The sequence below is a fragment of the Rhamphochromis longiceps genome, linkage group LG14 (genome assembly GCF_057381845.1).
Source record: "Rhamphochromis longiceps isolate RC_006_pf linkage group LG14, R_longiceps_female_GT1.1, whole genome shotgun sequence".
Lineage (NCBI taxonomy): Eukaryota > Metazoa > Chordata > Actinopteri > Cichliformes > Cichlidae > Rhamphochromis > Rhamphochromis longiceps.
In genome coordinates this window covers 12,410,605-12,432,526 of record NC_140570.1, presented here as the reverse complement: position 1 = coordinate 12,432,526, position 21,922 = coordinate 12,410,605, and the positions used below count along the sequence as shown (strand labels likewise).

Here is a 21,922-nt window from a genome sequence, read left to right as displayed (position 1 = left end):
CACGTCAGGCTGCCACGTTATCGTTTACATGAGATGAATTGCAGAATAGCAGGTAGAGACAAAATACTGTTAATCTGACTTTCTGCAGGTTTTACACGCTTACATACACACATGCAGCTACTGTTCCTTTATTTACAAAGGCAGAGGCGTCATGATGTGATTATTTTACGTGTAGTTGTTTTTTTTCCGGTGTAATAATATTCAACATTGCTATCAATACATTTTTCAATCCCTCTGCAAAATGGGTTCAAAAACATAAACAACTGTGGGATGCTGTTTGTCCGTGATTTGAACCGGGGAACAAATCGTGGCAGGATCAGCCTGATGTTATTTGTATCCCGCTGTAACTTTACTGTATAAAGAGCTAACATCTCCAAAATGTCAGGAGTAGTTAGTCATTACAACAAGTGTTTGTGAACTAAAAATCAAGAATGTGTGATACTGTGTGTCCGTGATTTGGAGAGGCCAGCGCTGCTCCCAACGAAGGGAAAACCAATTCTGCCGGGGAGCCCTACCTCGGCACTTGTGCAGGTGAAGCCAAAGGGAAGATAAGCTTCACCATATTTTCTAGTCTTTGGCTTAGAATGAAGTTGGTTTAGAAACATATTCAGCGATGCTTCATCTCCTCCTTTGCATTTGTGTGGGAGCCCCGTCAAAAACCTGTCCATTATGCTAGCAGTGTCCAAGCCTTGTTTTTTTGTTTTTTTCCCCTTTACATACCGTGCCCCCCCCCGCGCAATGGCTCTGCCCCACACTTTGTGAAGGTCTGGTCTAGCACAACACCTGGAGCTAAGGGGGCAAAACAATCGCACGAGTGCTGCTGTTTGACTGAGGAAGAATAAAGTAGTCGTGGCAAGCCAATCACATGACCACTTCAAGACAATATGGGGCGCCGTTTGTAAAGTGAAACATGCTGAAATTAACGGCAACATTTTTCCACATTTAGCTCAAAACCTTACAAAAACATATTTTTTCGAGTAAATTTTTACATTTAGTAAAATATTTGTAATTTTTCATCAAATGTTAAATATTAAATCTAAATGTTAAATATTAAATCTAAATATTATATTTAAATCTAAATGTTAAATGTTAAATCTAAATGTTAAATATTAAATCTAAATGTTAAATGTTAAATCTAAGTGTTAAATGTTAAATCTAAATGTTAAATATTAAATCTAAATATTATATTTAAATCTAAATGTTAAATGTTAAATCTAAATGTTAAATATTAAATCTAAATATTATATTTAAATCTAAATGTTAAATGTTAAATCTAAATGTTAAATGTTAAATCTAAATGCTAAATGTTAAATGTTAAACCTAAATGTTTAGGCTAATATGCAAATGTATTGTACGGATCAACGGAAATACCAAAATAAAAGCTACGAAAGATGCAACGAAAGATGCAACGAAAAGATTCATCCAGGGCAAGTCTCTGGAAACAGCTGGAAACTATTTGAAATTCAATAAGAAATGAGACTGTCAAAAAGTTTTCAGTTTTTTATTTGTCTAAAAATAATGGCATAGCACTTTTATTATTTGACTTATTTATTTTTTTAGAAATTTCTAAAATATGTGTGCTTTATGACAGGGACTCTATTGCATTTATTAAGCGCTCTATATTTTGATATTAGTGTCTCGTGTAGTATATAATCATGTGCTGTCTAATAACTGAGGCCTTAAACCTTAAACATATAAATAAGAAGTTAGACTTGTAACTCTGATCACGTCTCCTTTTTGATTTTTAGAGGTACTAACCCTTAGGCGACAGGAACAACACTGTTTTTACCTACCAATTCATTTAAAAGGTCTGCCACTGCCACTTTAAAGTCTGTTGACCTCATCAAGGTATGCAATATGATGACTTCATCACGAACTGTTTGTAGTTCAGTAATATTAGTCTTATTTTTACTTTAACACATGCTGTTTTCCACTCTCTTCCTGTGTGTTGGATTTCATTTTGCACCATGTTTGAATAGTTTGTTCTTTAAAAAAAAAGAAGCATAATGTTTGGCAAAAATCTCAGAAAACTGTGTAGAAGCAAAAGTGACAGGAGCTAGAAATACTCAGCTGCTCATAAACCAAAACTACTCGGCCATAAAGAGGTCGGAAGAAAAAGGTGAACGCTCGCAGCCAACAAGGGCAAAACAACTCAAAGAAGACATGATGCAGCACTAAAGCAAAGGATCGCTCGTTTACTTGACATCAATATTAAAGTTATGGTGAACTGCAGCCAGGTCTGTCAGAGAGGAGTAGTACAGCGTTTAGCATCGAGGATCTCCTTCAGGTCTTTTGAATCTTTCATGGAGGTGCAGAAAAAAAATAAAATGGAGCAGGTTTCAGAAGGAAATCAATAATACATCAAGCACACATCTGTTTGTGGCTGCTGGAGAAACTCAGTTTTACCCATCCATCATGTTTAAACCTAATTTTAACCTGTAAGAAGAGAATCAGGAGAATTAGAGGAATATTTCTTCTTCGGTCAGAAGAATGTATGAATCATTTGTGCTAAAAATGTCTTTCACTTTAGAAAAAACATGTTATTTCATTGTTTTGCTTTTTTTGTCCCCTTTTCATTTCTGTTGAACTTCTCTTACCTAATTAGCGCATCACTTGCATCATTTGGATTTCTCTTCAGCTTCTGACAAATGACATAGAAATGCAAACTGAAAGTCAGAGGAGAACGAGAGGTCAGAAACCATTAACATGCAGCAGGTCCATAATTTGTTAGACAAAGACACAACTTTAGTTTGCCTCAGTTTGTCTCCTATACATACCACAGCGGATTTAAAGTCAAACAATCAGGATATGCCTTGACTTAAAATAATATGTTCTGGCCTACAGAGGCAAAACTGCTGAACCTCTGTCTTTCTCCAATAAATTGTGGATGTATGAAAAGGTGAAAAACTCAACTACAGCAGAAATGATTGACAGAAAAAACAAGACCATTTAAATATGCAGCATATTGTCTGATCCTAGCTTTGCAAATTTGTCTTTGTCAGTTATGATGGTAAAGAGAAAGAGAGGAGAATGGATGGACGACAGTAAATGAATCAGGACCTGCAGAGGATTAGTAAAGAGGAAGGGAGGGCAGCTATGAAAAGGATGAAGAGTGGAAAGGCAGCAGGTCCAGATGACATACCTGTGGAGGTGTAGACCAGAGGGCATTGGGCTTTTTGATCAGACTGTTCACCATAATCTTGGTGAGTGAGCGCATGCCTGAGGGATGGACAAGAAGTGTGCTGATGTGGAGAGCTATGGGATAAAGAGGGAGGGATGAAGTGGACGAGTCAAACCATGAAGAAACGAGAAAGAAGCCAGTTTAAGGAGACAGGCTTAGCTTCATGCCAAGAAAAAGCACTGCAGGTGTGATGTTTGCTTTTAGAGTGTTGATGGAGAAGTTTGGAGATGGTCAGAAGTAGGGATGGGTATTGATAAGATTTTCACGATTCCGATTCCATTTTTGATTCTGTTTAAAAATTCAATTCTTTATCGATTCTCTTATCGATTCTTTTTATAAAAAGGAGAACACTAAGGTCGATTAGCTTAGAACTTTGTTTTATATCTTCTCTTTGAACAAGATAGAAATTTAGGAGTAACATGGCCTTACAAACCCAACAGTGAGATCTTAAGAGATCCACAGCCTACGGCTCTTCAATGGGGTGTCACAGGGTCCCCGGGAAAAAAAATTGTAAATGTAAAATAATAAAATAAATATTCTTCTGTAGCAATAACAAAGTATAACATAAATTATTCAGTAGCAATTACACAAGAATATCCAGTAATGTCCCTGCCTACAATTAAACACATTCACTTACCGAAAATCGGGGGCATCTGCTGTGACAAATGGGTGCAAGCCTTTGACCACAAACTTAGTCACTGCTCGGTGACATTCGTCTATCCTGGCCTGAAAGGAGATGCTACCGGTAGACTGCAGCGAGAACTACCAGCATCTGAGCCAGACTCTGTCTCTCTCATCATGGTCACCTAAATGGTCACCTAAATGCACAGTAATGGCCGGTTTTGTAATAAGGCAGATCGCGCTAACATAATATGCACTGTTAGTTGATTATTTACCTGCCGCATTAACGGGAGAGGACGTGCAAACGTTACCGCTGCTGCTGGGTTGAGATTCACGAGTCTGGAGCGGAATTAAAAACACGACATTCATTTAAGGTTATCACGTGTTTTCCCTTAAATGAAGTATCTACTTTGCAAGTATTGCAAGTTGCCCTGTTGTCATCCGTTCTCGTAAAGTATAACCAAACTTTTGAGCTTTTGAGCCGCCGTGTTTCCTGCCAGGTAAATGACGCTCCGCAACGTGGTGACGTCATTCGGGGCGACTGGAATCGATAAGGGAATCATTTGCAAAAATGGCAAACAATTCCAAGGAATTGAAACAGTGGGAACCGGTTCTCAACAAGAACCGGTTTTCGATACCCATCCCTAGTCAGAAGGAGTTGCACTGTCTAGATCTAGAGAAAGCAGGATGACAGATGAGGTCAGGCGGGAATCTCCGTGGATTATAGCTTTTATAGGGAGCAGGTGGAGGTATGGACAGAATAAGTGTGTGTGAATAAGAGGGAGGCAGGTGTAGCAGTAAAGGCACACATAGCAGAGGTAGTGAAGGTGAAGAAGAGAGCGCAGGCACGGTGGAGTGCATGGAGACGAGTATCGATGAATAAACTGTACAAAGATAGTGACCAGGAAGGAGAAAAAGTGGATGACCTCAGAGAAGATTTGTGGATGTAGTGAGGGAGGACATGAGGAGGATTGATGTGAAAGATGAGCAAAGAGTAGGTGGATGATTTACTATGGCGCCCTCTGGGAGCAAGTGAAAGAAGAAGATTCTTTCGATTATATGTAAAAAAAAAACAAAAACAAAAAAAAACCCTAACCAAAACACAGCAGGCTACTAAGTCAGTGTGTTGTATAATAAGAAACAATAGCAACATAAACTAGATCTGCATCGTTCATATAGCCCTGCAATGATTCATGTCAAATAAGTTTCCCTTTTTAATTTTAAATTTTTCTTTCCAAGAGATCATTTAATTAATTCTGCCTTTGGGTGACACTGAGAGCTCTTTTTTAAGTATGATGCCAAACGCCATATGTCTCTTCAAACTTTTAAGCCCTGGTCCGTTGCACTGGGTGTAACTTTGCCCCTCAAGCATCTTTCATGAATATCACAAAGGTTGCAAGCCCTTTTCAGAAAGGGAGCTGCGAGTGGATGAGAGGAAAGTTTAAAGTTCAAGCAGAGAGACAGAGCGAGGGGAAGCCCTCGGGCCTTTTTAAGATGCTCCAATGTTCAACTTATCTACTTGCTGTGGCAAACAGTGAATACCTGCCAGAAGCTTTTAGGGCTGGAAAAAAAAATAAAAGCATGGAGTGATGTATATGGTGCTGCCCCCCCCCATCATGGCTTATGCTGCACTTTTTTTAAATTCTGAAAAATCTAATTAGTGAAGAATATCTACAAATGCTTCACTCATAATGTTTCTCCTTTGATGTTCTGATGCTCTGAGACTGACAAGACTGAGAATCCTGTGAAGTAGAAAAGATATAAGCAGGCATTTAGTGCAGAGATGAGCTAAGTGAGATCAGTGGATCACAGTAATTAGATGCCGTACGTAGGTTGTTTGATGCAGTGTCCTTGGTAGCTTGTTTAATCGCTGATGAGTTCCTTTAGCCTGTGAGTTCATGCTCATCCCCGTGCTACTCTTTAATGAAAAAGAGATTTCTATTTTATTTCCTTCTTTGCCACAGACACAGTCTAGTCCAAGTTTTTTTTGTTTCTATTTGTTGCTTCTCCTTTTAAAATAAACCAAATGTTTATTTTATTTTATTTTCACTTGCTACACACGGGACAGACATGACTGGGGGAAAGAAAAGGGAGAAAGAAAGAGAGGTAGGGAGAGAAAAACAGCGGGGAAGAGGAACGGTGATAAAGGGCAAAATCCCAAAAACCAACAAAACAAACAGACAAAAAATACATATATCAATCACCTGGATCACCTGTTGAGAAAGAAAAAAGAGAAAACAAGCAAAAAAACAGATCAATATAATAAAAAACATCATTGCGATGATCTATTTGAATATAACAGTAAATACTAAATATTGAATATTATTGTGCAGCACGTAGGATCGACAGTGCTCAGTGTGCTTTGAGGTAGGAGCCAAAAAGGGTGTAGTTTGTGTGTGTGAGCACCCGTGTGTACACCTGTGAGCATGAGCGCGCTTGTATTTAAAAGGTTCCTTCATGCAATGATCTGCTAGAGGGTGTGGGGAGCCACAGCCCCGTCGTCCAGGGTATGGAGGAGATTCAGGCCCCCACCATCCAGAGGCCCCCAGAACACAAGAGACCAAGGAAGACCAACGGAGGGGCAACCGTGCCACTCTCCCGGAAAGAGCTGAGGAGAGCCCCAGATGAGGGGTCACTCAGCAGCTGCGGAGCAGAAGCCAGGGGGAGTTGCAGTGACGCGCCCGTGAGCTCCGCCGACAGCCAGCTGTGCCTGAGTGACCGAGCCCCAGGCCGAGATGCCGAGGGCACCCCACCCAACGAAGTGGCCCGAGTGAGCCCCAGGCTCCAGGCCCCGACAAGCAGCCACTAGGAGTGAGCTGGTGCATACCAGACGCCCATCCCCGGACACCAAGAACCACCAATGCACGAATAGTCCAAGTTTCTATCTTCTTTTGAATGCATGCAGACGGCTTTAAGAGACTTTCAGAGAAGTAACTTTGCTTTCTTGTAAAGAGCTCTGCAGCCATTGTCTCTCAGAGAACTCTCCTGACTGATTGTAATTATAGGCTCCTCTGGTGTGGCAGTGACAACGCTCTCTTGTTAAATTCCAAATTATGAAAATGAACACAGAGCTCAAATATAGCAGCAATATCAAACAAACTGATGAATGCTGTCACCGTGACAGGCAGAGAAAATGATTCACACAGAAGTGTGCAAAGCTTTCTGGTCTGTTCTATTTCATTCTACTGGGCCTTTTGTCGACGCGCCGCAGGAGGGCGCGAACGTCTCTCTTTCGTCTGGCGTCAACGGTCTCCCAGCAACAGCCAGGCTCGAGCTCGTCTCAATCGACCGCCGCTGAGCGCCGTCAAGCCGCACGGACACAGCCAGGCCCTCGCGGACAGAGTGGGGTGTTGCCTACAAAATAAAAGCCAACTGAGGTTAGGCGTGTAGTCGCCCAGCCTGACGGTGCTGGATTCTGCTGTCCCTGTTTGCTAGTTTGGATAAATGGCAATGGAATAAAATGTGAAATTTCAAGTTGGGAGGCTATTTTTAATGCTTAAGTAGCACCTCAAAGCAAAAAGCAAGAAAGATAATTAGAAAAGTAAAAATGAAATGTTAACCCACCAGTATTCATATGTATCGACCTCATGACTGCAGTGAATTGTAAAGATGATCGGTGAGGCAATTCAGGGATGATCGAAGGTACTGACACATCTGACCTTTATCCCCATCTAACAACGATTTGACTTTATAATTTTTTCAGATTTTTTTCTATCAAATACCTCCCATTTGATTTTTTTCTTTCGTTTGCTTTGAAAAACAGCGACCGGAAGTGGGACATTTCCCCCACACTTTCCGACTTACGCTCGGGTCTGCTCAGCTGCAGCCGAACAGACGAAAAACCATGGAGCGCAACAAGACGCGTTGGAGAGAATCACCGAGCGGGCGCGGAAAGTGTCAGTTTCAGTCGTGTTTGTAAGTTACTTCCAGCGAGAGTGGACAGACTTTTGGAACATCAGCAGGTGGAGAGTGATTCTTCGTTTTCTTTTTTTTCTCCAAGCGTGCGTAAACTGATTGGAGTGGTCGGGGAAAGAAAATAGCCTTGGAGTGTCCAGCGGCTACCAAAGAACGGGAGGGAGGCTAGTTAGTTTTTAAAACAAGCTCTGAAGTGAAGAAGAGTGCCTGCTGGATAGAAAGGTGGATTGGTGGATACCGTTTGGAGAATGCGCGCTGCGTAAAAGCCCCCATATCGCTTACATGTTGTTATAAGGAACAATTACTTCTCTTTGAGGAAACTGTGAGCGGAGACCTCCATAAAGAAAGGAGGCAGTGGTCTTAAATTGAAAGTGAGTTACTACTGAACAGTTACCAGCCATGGTGAAGTTCCATAACTCAGATCTATGGATAGCCTGGATGGTCATTTTCTGCATGGAGGGTAAGTTATATGACACTTGGAAACGTAGTCTGTGCGCCAACTATAAACTGAAAGCGCCTGGTAGGTTAATGATACCACTACTACTATTACTACTAATACTAATACTACTAATAATAATGTGGCTCTTTTGTAACTTGGATAAGTCACCATGACCATATATGTCTATAACTGGTATAAAAACAGACTTGGAACCCTTGGAACCTGGAATTGAATTGTCTCTTGGGCTCTGCCTCTCCAAAAGCCATATGATCCCAGCCCTCCTTAATACTTTGTGTTTGGATCACGCTGACAAATCCCCGGCATTACAAAAAAATAAATAAATAATAAAAAAAAAAAGACTTTTCCGCCTTTTGCTAGTCGCTATCCCCACCGAGCACTTTTGACCGTGCACGTCTTATCCATATGCGCACTGCTTAGTTTTCCTTGTGGCCACCTTACACAACCCGAGGTCTGATTTTCTTCTCCCCCCCACACCCGCCCCTTCTTTTGACCACTGATACACTTTAAAGCGTGGTACAGTAGTGTCTGTGTTTTAAAATAGAAACGGAGCAGACGGTGGAGGGTTGCGCTGGTAATCCGCCCGATTAACGAGGAGTATGATGATCAGGCTGCACAGGAGAGCGAGCAGCCCCAAAGGAAAATCACTGGATGTTCCTATAGCCCTCCGATGGGAATTTTATTGTGTGCGTGCACAAATAGCAGTTATGTATATGTGTGCGCTTTTGTTTACCTTCCCTTTCTTCTTAGCGCAGCGGTGCTGTTATCCCTGCAGTAATTTAACAGTGTTCTCGCCGAGAGTGCCTGCAAGTTTAGTGAGTTTGTCACACTTGCTGCTATAAAATAAACCAAAGTTTAAAAATTTGAAAACAAGTCCTTGTGCGTCCTATTCAAGCTTTAGGTGAGACGAAGGAATTCATGAAAAACAAGATTAAGTTAACATTAAAGACAATATTAACAGCCTGCCGTTTATAGACTAAATATATTGCTGCAGATATGATGTTTCCCCACTGAATAAGGATGGATATGGTGCTCATATTAAAATTTCCTTTCACCTGAGGTCCACATCTTTATTGAAAAACACGTCAGAGCAGAGCAGAGACATGCTTGAATATTGACTGATTCCTCTCAGAGCTTCATGCAACATTTGCACTGAACCTTGCAACACACACACACACACCAGTCTGACATGTCAATTTGGACCGAAGAGTTGTGCAAGATTCAATTTAGCCCGATTCCCCAGGTGTTTTTACTCCGCTGCTTGCTTATTTGGCTTGTGGGTACCTCTGCGGTGAGTGGATGCGTGGCCTCTCGTCAGCTTCACTCGGGTTACACACATACACGCCCATGATAGTACATCGTGGACTGTGGTCACTCCATGTGTCTGTCCGGCTCAAAAGACCTCAGCTTTGCATTGACTTTAGGTTAAGTAAGACCGATGTGAGTTCAGCATCTCTGTAACAAGACAACTTGCTCAGAGAGAAGCAGGACAGCCTTTCTTCTCTCCTTTTGCTGTCTTGCTGGGGAGCTGCCAGTGTTGCTATAAATAAATTCTGATGCAGCAAAGTCTGTATTGTTCATGGTGGCTTCTGTGTTTGTTGACCTCAACTTTTTCACGCCAAACATAGTCTCTAGGATGATGAGATCAGTCTTAATAGACATCAGATTGTTTTTGAAGATATTACACATGAGACTTTATACATATATATTAGTTTGTTGTAGTTTTGCTTCACACGTGTGGCAAAAAACCCCTACTTTTTGTTCAGAAGTGCCTTAGGATGTCCACAGAAAAGCATGAAAAATGGAAAAGCTTTAAAAAGCAGGAAAAAGCAACAGAAGGAAGTAAAATTCATGAGTTCCTCGGACAGGCATCAATCATGGCCTAGTTCGTGGCAGGGCCCTTCGTATTTCAGCATTAGTTAGAGGACATGTCGTGTCCTCTTCAGCCATCAGCGCTCCCCAGTTACACATAAATATTGTATCCCCTCTTCTCAGTTAGAAATGGATTCATCTCAACAGCAGCCTCGCAAGAAAAGTTGGGTTCGTCTGGATCTGCAGTGCTGGGATCATTTGAAGAAAGTTTCTAAAAGTTAGAAGAATGAACAGTGGAGACTCTATGCTGATAAACAGATTAGTTCAGCTGTTGTCACAATGAACACCCGTGGTGATACCAACACAGGGCCGCTCTGTTACCGTGCCCTGATTTAAAGATACACCCAGAACAGCCCTCAAGGGCGTAGCAGGGACAGATCCCGAGGTTCAGTCAATTCAGCAAATTGAATTCGAGCGGAGCTGGTGGCTCTGAACTTTTCAATTGCTTTTGTTTGGTTTACTCGCCTGCGTAACGCTTCCTATAGAATCCTTCAAGTTTGAATACACAGAAGCGCTCAGATTAGCCCGTTGTCTTCAGGTTTGGACCGAAGAGTTCAGTGAGAATAAGCGTTAAAAAGAGACAACATGGTCTGTTTCTCAGAGCTCATTGGCATTCAGGGCGTTCGTGCCTGCTTCAAAGCAGAACTTAGACCAATTCTCCTTCCTGCTCGCTCTGTGAGCTTGTTAACCTCTTGAGGCTCTGCTGAAAGTGGCGGCATCAAAGTTACACAGTGAGTCTGGTTTATCTGTCGTGTCGGTTGCTGCGTTTTGTCATGTTTGCAAGTCCACTTTCCAACTCAATCCGTCCCAGAAATTAGATTTCATCTACTTCCAGCAGGAGTACTCACCAGATCTGCAGACCATAAGACAACAACCTGTCTGGATGAAGAAAAGTGTGCTAAACAATGATATCTTTTTTGATTTTGGGTTATTGTTATACTTATTGCTCAAGTCATTTCCAGTCTCATCTTGTAGGCCTTGTTCTTTTTCCTGCCAGTCTTCTGTATCACCTGTTTCTGGTCCACTCATTATTCCTCCAAGTATAAAAACCTCCTATGTAGTTCTCCCAAATCGCCAGATTGGAGTGTTGTGTTCCTTAAAAGTGATTTTTGTGTTTTTGGTTTGCCTGCACCCTTGTGTTGTCTTTTCATTGCTGACTGCCATCATGCCCATGCTCTGAAAGCCCAGTAGTAAAGTTTGGCATGTTCTTCCTGGTTCCTTCAGTGCTATATTTGGATCCTTTCCTCTTTTGGACTCAGTCGCAATATTATCATCTTTTATTTTCATCAGTAATTACAGTATATTTCAATGACCATCAGGTCCAGTGAGAAACAACTGCATATTTACCAGAATGCCTTTTTTTGCCGCTTCAAATTGTCACCGTTTTATTTTGTTAGGCTATTTGTCTGCTAGTTAAAGCCAATGAGAGAGAGGAGAGCGGCAAGTAGTCCCTGAGATGTTATGCCAGTAGCAGAGTAAAGAACATGTAGGGGTGCCGAGAGTTTCCCGCTTAGTTGGTCAGGTACTAACTTAGAGAACACCTCTCTTGCTGCTGATGCAGATTAAAAAAAAAAAAGCAGTTTGTGTCAGTTTCAGCCGTTAAGTAGAGATTTTTTTTCACCCCCTCTCCTCTTCTGCCTGCTGCTAAAAAGGAGCAGCTGGAACAAGAGTGTTGGACAGATGGAACTTTCCACCTCGATTATTTTTCCCGCTAAAAATAGCCTCTCAAAAAATTAAAAGACCTCCGGGACCGCTCGCAAAGTGCATGTGCGTGCGTGTACGTGGCCGCTTGAGCGACAGAGGCGCAGGGAACTTCAGACGACGTGGTCCTCAGATGATGGCAGCCGCGGCCATCCTGGGAGTGTGAATGAATAAATGATGGGCAGATATTTGGAGGAGAGAGAGAGCAGCATTTGCCCGGTCCCTTGGTCTCTTAAGCACACATTAAACTAGGCCCCCAAAGAATCCACAGGCTGCCTCTTGCTTGCACGGCAGTTGGCCAAGCATCTGGGGCAAACATCTGATGTGGTCACTTCACAGAGATTTGGGGGTTTGGAGCTTTGAGGTTTTGGAGTTGGTTGTACCTCTAATCACAGTGGCAAATGAGGAAATCACGAGGATGTAGTAAAGCAGGGTGATGCTCTTAATGCAGCACTGCGATCAGTGGGGCTTTTTGTTGCATTTGGGTTAGATGGCGAAACGGAGTGTCGGGGAAATTGCGTGTCACTTAATAAACCAGAAGCTCAGCTTGTGGTCAGTGCCGTTGTCAAACTTGCTTTAGATTTGTGTTTGCCATTTATTACATGAAAAAAATAATAGGTTAAGTTCATATGTAAGCAGAGAAAGTGTGTGACTAAAGCTTTTTGACTTTTACTTTATGACACCTTGCAGCACTTGAAACAGTGGCCAGATTCATCTCCAGCCACAAGATCGTTGCTCTGAGCAAAGAGATAATCGTGGATGAAGTGCGACAATCGCGCCATTGTGAGAGCTGATGTTAGTTTATGAGTCTTTGAAAAGGCAAGTCGGCTTCGTGACTCAAAGATGGAAATGAATCACTACAGTCTTGCAATGGGGCTTTTTTTTGTTGGTTTACAGGTGCAGAGGAGGTGATATCATTTGAAAAAGCTGGAAAAAAAAGACAAAGTAATTCATGACTAAACAGCAGAACAAAATTTAATTTACATGCTCTATGTGTACGGCGCCTTCGTCTGTAACACACTGTGGCAGGTTGAGGCATTGGGATGAGAGCGTCTTTTAGCTTGATTTTCCTTTCGAGTGTGTGGGTGAACCCGAGGCTTATACATATTTAAGGCGGATGTCTTCCTCTTGTCGCGGCACCCTCGCGATCCTCTCCTTCAGGGCGCTACGACACGAGCAGTTTTGCTTTGCTGGCTCTTGAGGTTTTGACAGGGCTCCTGACTCGCTCGTTAAATAAGTTGCTCGGGAGTTGTTTGGAACATGTAGATACTGCGCTGTAATGACCACTTTTACAATTTCTTTTTAAAGATATCAAGTAAACTCATGTTTACTCACGAGTCAGAACTGCTGTAAATTTACTTAATTGCTGTTTCAAAAGCTCTGCATGTACAACAAAAGTGGGCGGAAAAATCGGTCTCTTAAATCCAGCAAATGTGAGCAAAGTCATGCATGCCAGTCAGCGAAACTGCAGGCACAAATTGGGGCTTTCCATAGACTTTGATTTAACAGAATAAGTATTGTGTCTTTGCAGGCTCTTGAAAAAACCCCTCCTTGATGCCACATCAGTATCACAAAACCCCCTAAAAAATAAAACGCTTACTCATTCATCCTCTTTTCCATGGTAGGCTCTTTGTACCTCTTAAAAATTGTGCGGTCCAAGTTTTAAACTTTTCATGTTTCTAACAATTCATATTAATTGTCTTATAATTTACACAAGCTCTCCCACACCATTTACTTCCTTTTGTGTGTGTGTGTGTGTGTGTGTGTGTGTGTGTGTGTGATATATTGCAGCTTTCAGTCAGTGGCTGCCTGATGGTCGTTCAGTTGATCTCTGGTATTACCAAGAATAGCTGCTGTGTTCATCATTGTAAGTCTTTATGAGCTCAGATCAATGGCAAAAGGAAATGCTCCCGTGCACACATTACTCCCACAGGTGTGCACTAACAGGCAGGCTGTTTGTGCTTGGGCCCTCTTATTCCCCTGGCAAATAAATTACAGTTGATCCCAAAGGATCAAGGTTTCCCTTGGACGGTAATGACTCCATCAGTTTGTTCCACCAATCCCAAATCTCCCAGTCGCGGACCATCAGATTGTCTCTTAGATTCATTAGGTAGACTCTCACTCTGCTGTATAGGCTGAATTTGTGAATAGCCTTGTGACTTGCTGAGTTGCACCAACTCAGAAATAAATTTAAAAAAGGTTTGTTAAAACTCTGTTAACCCCCACTTTTTATTGTGTAGAGTTCAATTTTTCAAAACACATAAAAGACCAATAACTAATATGTTTTGCTTTTTTAAACCCACATTACTATCTTTTCTTTTACAGTAAAACAATATAAACGGTGACCTTAGGAAAAAACAAAGAAATTAATAGAGCTGCAACATTATGGCTTATAGACAAATCTGAAGTATGTTACTGTGCAAAGTCTTGAGCCATCTCCAATTTCTTTAGATTTTGCTAAGAAAATAGAACATAGTGCAGCAATACATATAACACATAAATGGAAACACAGTATATAAGGCAAAAACAGAGTTTGTACAGTTCTAACAAGCTTGAAAGTCAATTTGTGTTAGCACCACCTTTATTCTTGAACTCCCTTAGCCAAGCCATCTTGTCAATCCTTTAAGTAGTCTTCAGGAATACTTCTCCAGGATCCTGAAGCACGCTCAAAGCTCCCTTTTGGATGTTGGGTGCCTTTTGTTCTGTTCCACCAAGAAAACCTTACACACTGCTTCAATAATGTTGAGGTGTAGGCTGTGGGGAGACCAATCCATGACTGATAGTTTACCTGAGTGTTGTTTTTATCCAGGTATGCTCCACACAGCTCGTGTGTTTGGGATCATTGTCATGTGGAGAAATTCGAGTGCCGTCAATCACATTCTTTCCAGACAGTATTGCATAGTGGATCAAAATCTGTTGGTACTTTTATGTGTTCATCATTCCCCCAAGCTCCAAACCATGACAGTGCCTCCACCGTGTTTTACAGATGGCTTTAGACACTCATTGTCACACTCCTCTCCTGAGCTCTTCTGCACATGTTGATTTGAACCTAAAATTTCAGATTTGATTCATAAGACCATAAGACCTGTTGCTACCGACTGTCAGTTCCATTTCTACCTGTTTCCCTACTTTAAAAATGGTTCATTTGCAGCCACTCTTACCCTGAGACAGTGCCAAGTTTTTGGCTAATATCTCTTTGAGAATATATTTTTGGTGTAAAAATTCAATTTATGTCTGTGAAACAGTGTTATTGTTAGTTTTTATAGCTTCAAAGAAATGGGAACATAATGTGTTTTTCTGACAGGCTTTCAGTAAGCGCGAAGTTGTCTATAATGTATAGAGACAACACTGGCTCATTCCTCAGTTTTGGTGCTTTTTTAAATTTTAAATGATTCACCTCAGCCTTACGACCACTTTAAAAATGACAAAAAAGTCTCACTCAGAGAAAAGAAAAATCAAAAGAAATTAACGTGGCTAAAGACATTTGTACATCAACATGTTCCAGTCAAACTACAACTGTTTAAAGTGAACTGGAATGATAGCGAGAGGATCCAAATATGAGCATTTCAGGGGAAAAATTGAATTGTTAAAGAATTATAAACATTGCTATTGTGAAGCCCAATAAAATACAGGGTCTGCTTGAGTTTGCAAAGTTGTATCAGCTGTCATATTACGATTGGCTTTTTAATGCATCATCTGTTCAGCTACCAAGTGACCAATAACATCCAATCAATTCCATCCAGATGTTTTAGGTGGTCTTGTATTCTTTCAGTATTGTGGGCCTGTTTCACTCATATTGTATAAGAACAGGACAGTTTTCCATTGCCCACTCAAGACTATGCAGTACAAGAAGGCAGCCATATTTTGGCTTTTGTTTTGTAAGATTGGAGGAAGTGTGGCCTATCGTGTTTCCGCCTATTATATCACAAAATCTTTGGGGACGTTTATGTTCATGTCTTGTATATAGCCATCTTAGCTAAAAATAATTTCCTAAGAGTTTTAAATTCCTTGAAGTGGATTTCTGTCATGATTAAATTGAGGGTTGTGTACTGAAAGGGTATGTTATTATGATAATCAGCTCTCGGAAAGCAAGTTTTTCTTCTTTGAACCACCAGAATCCATTAAAAACAAGCTTCCTTATCTGAGAGATTTCAGAGCATTAGTGATTAGCAGAGTGCAAGAACAAACACCACACTGCTCCTTTATAGTAGTTGGAGTTGCATTTAAAGTGCAGGCTGACAGATTCAGCAGTGGGTGGTTTGAGGAAAGGCGAGGCAATATGGAGCAAAAATCATAGCTAGTTTCATTCATGGCAATACATGAGTTTGAGTAGATCTCAGTCATAGATAAATGTAAGTGAAAGCCACAAATGCAAGTGCCCAAGGACTTTAATTACAACAGACTGCAATCGAAATCAAATGCAAAGATAAAGTTTTGCTACCTTCCTCCATGTTGCACAAGTGCTGCTAGGTGGGCTAAGCAGGCTATTCGCTAAACACTGGCTCTTGTAATAGCTTATTTCAGCCTGGTGTCAGCAGATGTTAGGCCTTAACATTTGTTTTCTATTGTCTTATTCTTTGTGCTTACATATGCTCTACTTTAATACTGCCAAAACCCCAATAAAGCTGTCAAGCAGTCTCTTCAAAACTACAAACTGCTGCTCTGCATCTGACAGACTCACCACACACAAAAGTTATAGGCTATGACTCTGCTCTGATTGCAGCTGTAGTTACATGTATAATGATCATGCAATGAGAGCGTATCTTTCTCACACGGCACAAAACCTGCTTGCTTAAAAGCTGCTAGCAGTGACAAATGAGTAGGACCTGTGAGTGAGTGGGTCCTAGACTTTTTAACAAGAGTGTGTCCTGAAGCAAGGACTGTACATCGGTATTTTCAACTGTACTCCCTGGAGTACAGTGGCCTTGCATCACGAATTTGAAATTGATTCTAAATTGATCTAAACAAAGACTAAATGACCTTTCAGCACTTGAATGAACCCAGAGGCTGAACCAGCTGGTGTCACACTGGGAGTTGATGCCGATCCTGTGACCTGCTTTGAGTGCACGGTGGTCCAGTCAGTTTGTCTACATCAGATAACTGTGCAGTCTCTAAAAATATACTATGCATAATTTCATACACTAGATTATAATTTTCTAAATTGCATAGTGTTGCACTCAGTGGGTTTTCTGCGCTCTGCCGTAATTGCTGCATTGATTGTTGGACACTTGGCTGACTGAACCTGCAGAAACGACTTCTTTCCTTTACGTTTTTAAGGTTCAGAGATCTCAGACATGACGTGGTTTAGAAAAGATGGAAAACTCACCACCATTTGAAAGCTTTTTGCTGCTGTACATGCCACTCTTTCTTTTTGCAAGAATATTTCCTTAATAATGTTTTTATTCTCCTGAAAGCAGTGTGATAGTTGAGTGAAAACCCTTTGATCCCTTATCTTTCACAATGAATTCACATGCTTCTTTTTGGAGGAATGTGGTCAGGGTGAGCTGATAAACTCATCTTGAAACCATGTGCTTGTTGTCCTGATAATCCTGGCTGTTACTCTCATAATGCGGGGAAAAATGCAGATTTCTGGAAAGGGAAAGAAAACAGATTGGGGAAAAAAGTTGTTGGTTTTTTTTTAAAAAGAAAGAAAGATGAAAAAGGGACAGATTCTCCTGCATTAAATATGCCCAGGGCTTTTCACTGCCATAGGTAATTCATAAACTAGCTGTTGGGGTAAAACATTGCTGCAGTATTTCTGCTTTTTCTCCAGTTTAATGTCTGTACTCTCAGAATCATCAAAAAGTACCCTTCAAAAGGCAGCGGGATGGTAAAGACAGGTTTCGATTTAATGCATTCTGGGAATCAATTCTTGGAACATGCTGACATCGCTTGTTGTAGCCAGATCTAAAATATAGCTACATATCTCTGATCTCTGAAAATCTGATTAAAAGTGACCGCATGGACTGTGATTGATTAGGCAAGCTTTCAGTGGGGTGGTCTTACTGAAAAAGTAAAGAAAAAACCCCTCACAAAAACCATGGTGGGTAAAATATAACCATAAGTGAGCAGAAGGACTTAAAATAACAGCAGGTATCAAGTGGTAATAACCTCAACTATTCCTTTGATATTCAAATGTTTTTAGAAGGTGTGCAGAAGAACCATATGCATTATGTCCTCTTATGTCATCAGCATCATGCTTACATGAACCACTGCTTTCATTTAGCTGTTCAGTAAGGACAAAAAAAGAAGGAGACCTGCTGTAGTGCAAGGTTAGATTTAGGTGTGACACACTTTGGCTCTCAGTAAATGTATGTTAACTGGCTGCCTGTTCCCTGCAGGAAAGGCTGTAGGCAGCAGCCCTCTGTAGTTCCATTATTAGTCCCTCTTTTGTACAGTGCCCTTAGAGCCTCATTTTCTCAGCAGTGTTATGCTTCCGCACACTTTCTCTTGCTCATTCATATTGTTCTAAAATGTCCAGCTTCTCTTCCTCTTTGCATCATGACCTATATCCTCTTTAGGTTTCACTCTGCCCTCGCTGTGCTCACTGCGTTCGCGCCCGCTTTATTGCTCTGCATCACCTTTTCTTCTGCTGTCCCGATTTCTGTGTTTCTTTCCTTTTTTTTACCAACTCTCTATTTCTCTCCGTGACTCTCGCTCACAGTCAAAATTTCTCTCTCCCTGCCTCGATTGCTCTGCCCTCCCACACACTCTGCCGAAACACAAATGACTTTTCAGGGATGAGGATGAGACTGAAAAGTGGTCCCCGGTTGTTCTGTCCTTGCAAACAACGAGTGAGCATGTCAAATCTGATACATGTGAACAGCCAGGAAGAATGGCGCATTAGGCGCACTGTGCGAGAGGAAAAGAGTGGGACAGAGAGAGAGAGAGAGGGAGGGAGGGAGTGAGAGAGAGAGAGATCCCATCTGTGCATTGTTACAGCAGACTTCACTCTAACATTGTCTCTGTTGCATCCAGTTGAACAGGAGGGGGCACCAGGTGGGACTTTTACTAAGTGAGGGAATACACACTTGCTCACACACACATACACTTTATACTGCACATACACACATTCAGATACACTTGCTCACACAGACATACCTTTGCAGAACACGCACATGCCTACATGAACATATAGCGAAAAGCTGTTAGTTGACACGTTCAGGCACACACAGAGCCACCTGAGGCCTGTATATAGAATTAGAGCTACTGAGTGGTTATTTGGTTTGTTTGATCTGGGGATGATGTTTGCATTAATCAGGCTTTTGTAATTTCTGTTCTGTTGCTCTTTCTGTTGGAGATTTTGTGCTCAGCGGGTATTCGGATAGGGACAGAAGGAGATAGGACCTGTAAGCTTTTTTGTCGCGGGACTTGTTCTAACTCTTGATAGAAAAGGCAATGCATCTGTGTTCATTTTGTTGCCCAACAAAGGAAATCAGATTAAAAATATGAGCAGTTCAAAATCTAATCATATTGCTGAAATACAATTTGAAGCATCCCGCTGAAATTAAATAGCGTGTTTTATTGGCAGTGACAGCACACGTATGTACTGTGTTCTTCCTTGAGGAAGAACTCATACCAGTGGAAGAATGTTATATTCTCTGTTTTCATGATAGTAGATTGGTATTAATTCATCTGATTCATCTGATTCATCTGATTCCTTATAATTAGATGGGGCGTCTTATGGCACTGTTTGCATAAAGCAATGCAGTCGCTGAGCTGGGTTCTTTTTCAAAAAGAACCCAGATGATTTTTTTTCTTTATCTAATTTAAAACCATGAAGACACATCCTGTCCTGATCCTTAACGTAGTAAACAAGTGACCAAGCTGAGAGTCACTGGGGAAAAGTGCACAGCAGTTTGCAGGATAGTTAGCTAATTAGCTTTCTAGCTACAGCTCATTAAACAGCACATTTTATTCTTGCAGCAACAACAATTAGCAAAACATATTAACATATTTTGACTAGAAAAGATGATTTATATTGGTTTGAGAGACCCAGAGAATACCAAAGCTTTGACTGCACGTTACTTTGCACGATCTGACAGCGATTTATTCATTTTTAGAAATGTATTTCTGCTGAGGTTGTTAGTAGGAATTTTGGACAAATTAATAAATCGATGGAATATTTTTTATCCAAAAAGATGGCAAGTACCAATAAATAGACATAAGACTAAAGTTATAAAAACTGCCTCAAAATAATGGAAAATGAAATGATGGGATTATTTATTTTTTAAATGTTAAAATTGAAAGCAATGACTAAACTAAAACAAGGCTAAATTTAAACTTTACATTTTGATCTGGTAAAATTAGGCTAGCTATGAATTGTTGTGCATGTGCATGAAAATCACTATTGGAGCTGAGTGAAAGTGGATTTTCAAACTTAATAAAAACAGGCAGCATGATCCTTTTGATCATTTTTAAATGGCACCCATCCAAAGACAGGAACACATCTATGGAAGAGTTAAAAAGACCATTAAGGGTCTTTATAAAAAAAGAAAAAAAAATTTAATCTCACCTTCCTGAGGTATTGTGTAACAGTGTTGGAGCACTTTTGTTACATTCTCCATCAGGATGATCACACACTGCTTCAGTGATATGGACGGGTGGGCTCTGGGGAGGCCAATCTGTGTTCCATTATGTGTTTTTCTGTCCAGGTGTGTTTTCACTGCATTGACAGTGTGTTTGGGATCATTGTTATTACTGAAAAATTAAGCTGTTCATCAATCAGATGTTTTCCAGATGGTATTGCATAGTGGCTTCAAATCTGTTGATAATTTTCTTTGTTCATAATTCCATCAGTTTTGACATGATCTCCAACAATACTCGCTGAATTGTAGCCTCAAACCACAACAGAGCCTTCACCATGTTTTACAGATTGCTGTAGATTAGGGGTGGGACATATAGCCTCAAAACTGAAATGATATTTCAAGAAAATTGCAAAATGTTAAATAACGCTATAGCATAACTGCTCAGTACTTTAGTTAAACAATAATAAAAAATGATTTAACCTTTTATTTTGTCAACAAAATAACACAGTCTGAGAAGTTTAGCTCAGCAAAACAAAGTTTTAGCCGCTAAACGTTATTCACAGTAATTTCACGGTAAACTTTAAAGGTTAAGTAAGAAATAGAAGAGGATTTCTTTTCGTACATCCTTTGAGACCTGTTAGTTGTGTCAAACATGTAGGTGGTGTTTGTGTAACAGCAGTATAAGGGGCATGTTTATCGGGGGGCACCATATGTTGCTGTGCCACTCCAGCCCTTAATCCTTGTCTTTACTGTCTTATCTGGTTGCCTTCTCTGATAGCCTTGGGACGGATGGTGGGGGCCTGGAAACACCGTCCAACGCTCTGATTACTGCTTTGTGTTTGCCCTATCAAGTAGTAATTGACGAATGCGAGGAGCTAAATTCACTATTACTATCTCAAGGCCGCGCAGGAAAAGATATACCAACGCACTCACACACACACACACACACACACACACACACACACACACACACACACACACACACACACACACACACACACACACACACACACACACACACATAAAAATCCTTCCCCCCACCCTCCCTCGTGCATTAACATCACGAGGGTATTTCACAGACTTATCTGATAATGCCAGATAGTAGTATTGCCATATACCCCATTGACATAGTAATTTTATGTGTGTGTGTGTGTGCCCTATTTGTCCACTATACTACAAAAAGCCTTTTAAGTAGATTTTAGCTATTGCAGGAGCTTTAAATAAGCATAACACAATAATGGAATGTTGGTCCACATTCACGCTTATCCCACATGACATCAACTGTGAGGGCGGTTAACTCTTTAACCCTTGAACGACTACTAGAAGTACCTACATGACCTACTACCTAGGCCATGTATTTTAAGTTTTGGTGGTTTTCAATTTATTTCTGGACTTGTGAAACAATTTACGTTCTAGTTCTAACATTTAGTCTTCTGAGTTTTGTTATTTAAATTCCTAGTTGTTAATCCTGTAATGGTGCAAGTTGCCTCTCCTGTCACAGGCTCCTTCTTTTGTCTAGTCAGCCTTTATCTCTGTATTTGTTTACCTTTGGTCTGTGTCCAGTTTCATGTTAAGGTCATAGTGTGCATCTGATTATCTTCTTAGTTTCTAATATTTAATTATCCTCTCCTGTGGTCCCAGGTGAGT

General features: G+C 40.8%; 1 protein-coding gene and 1 long non-coding RNA gene across 5 annotated transcripts in view; one reads left to right on the top strand and one right to left on the bottom strand.

Annotated features, from left to right (window-relative positions):
- Positions 1-2,057: 2,057 nt before the first annotated feature.
- LOC146653709 (uncharacterized) overlaps positions 2,058-21,922 on the bottom strand; it is a 364,224-nt gene continuing 344,359 nt past the window's right edge. Inside the window, exons 1-5 of one of the 3 annotated variants that reach the window (XR_014907260.1) lie at positions 4,078-4,376; positions 3,819-3,999; positions 3,143-3,255; positions 2,598-2,666; positions 2,058-2,436 (exon numbers count right to left, since the gene is read on the bottom strand). This is a non-coding gene — a long non-coding RNA (uncharacterized LOC146653709). Of the gene's footprint in view, positions 2,437-2,597; positions 2,667-3,142; positions 3,256-3,818; positions 4,000-4,077; positions 4,377-21,922 lie in introns of those variants that run through there. The other 2 variants (XR_014907261.1, XR_014907262.1) reach the window with 2 other exon arrangements.
- igsf11 (immunoglobulin superfamily member 11) overlaps positions 7,647-21,922 on the top strand; it is a 122,661-nt gene continuing 108,385 nt past the window's right edge. For both annotated transcript variants that reach the window (XM_085380335.1, XM_085380334.1), the window contains exon 1: positions 7,647-8,177. In XM_085380335.1, coding sequence (XP_085236461.1) covers positions 8,117-8,177 — 61 coding nt within the window. In that variant the 5' untranslated portion in view covers positions 7,647-8,116. The remainder of the gene's footprint in view (positions 8,178-21,922) is intronic.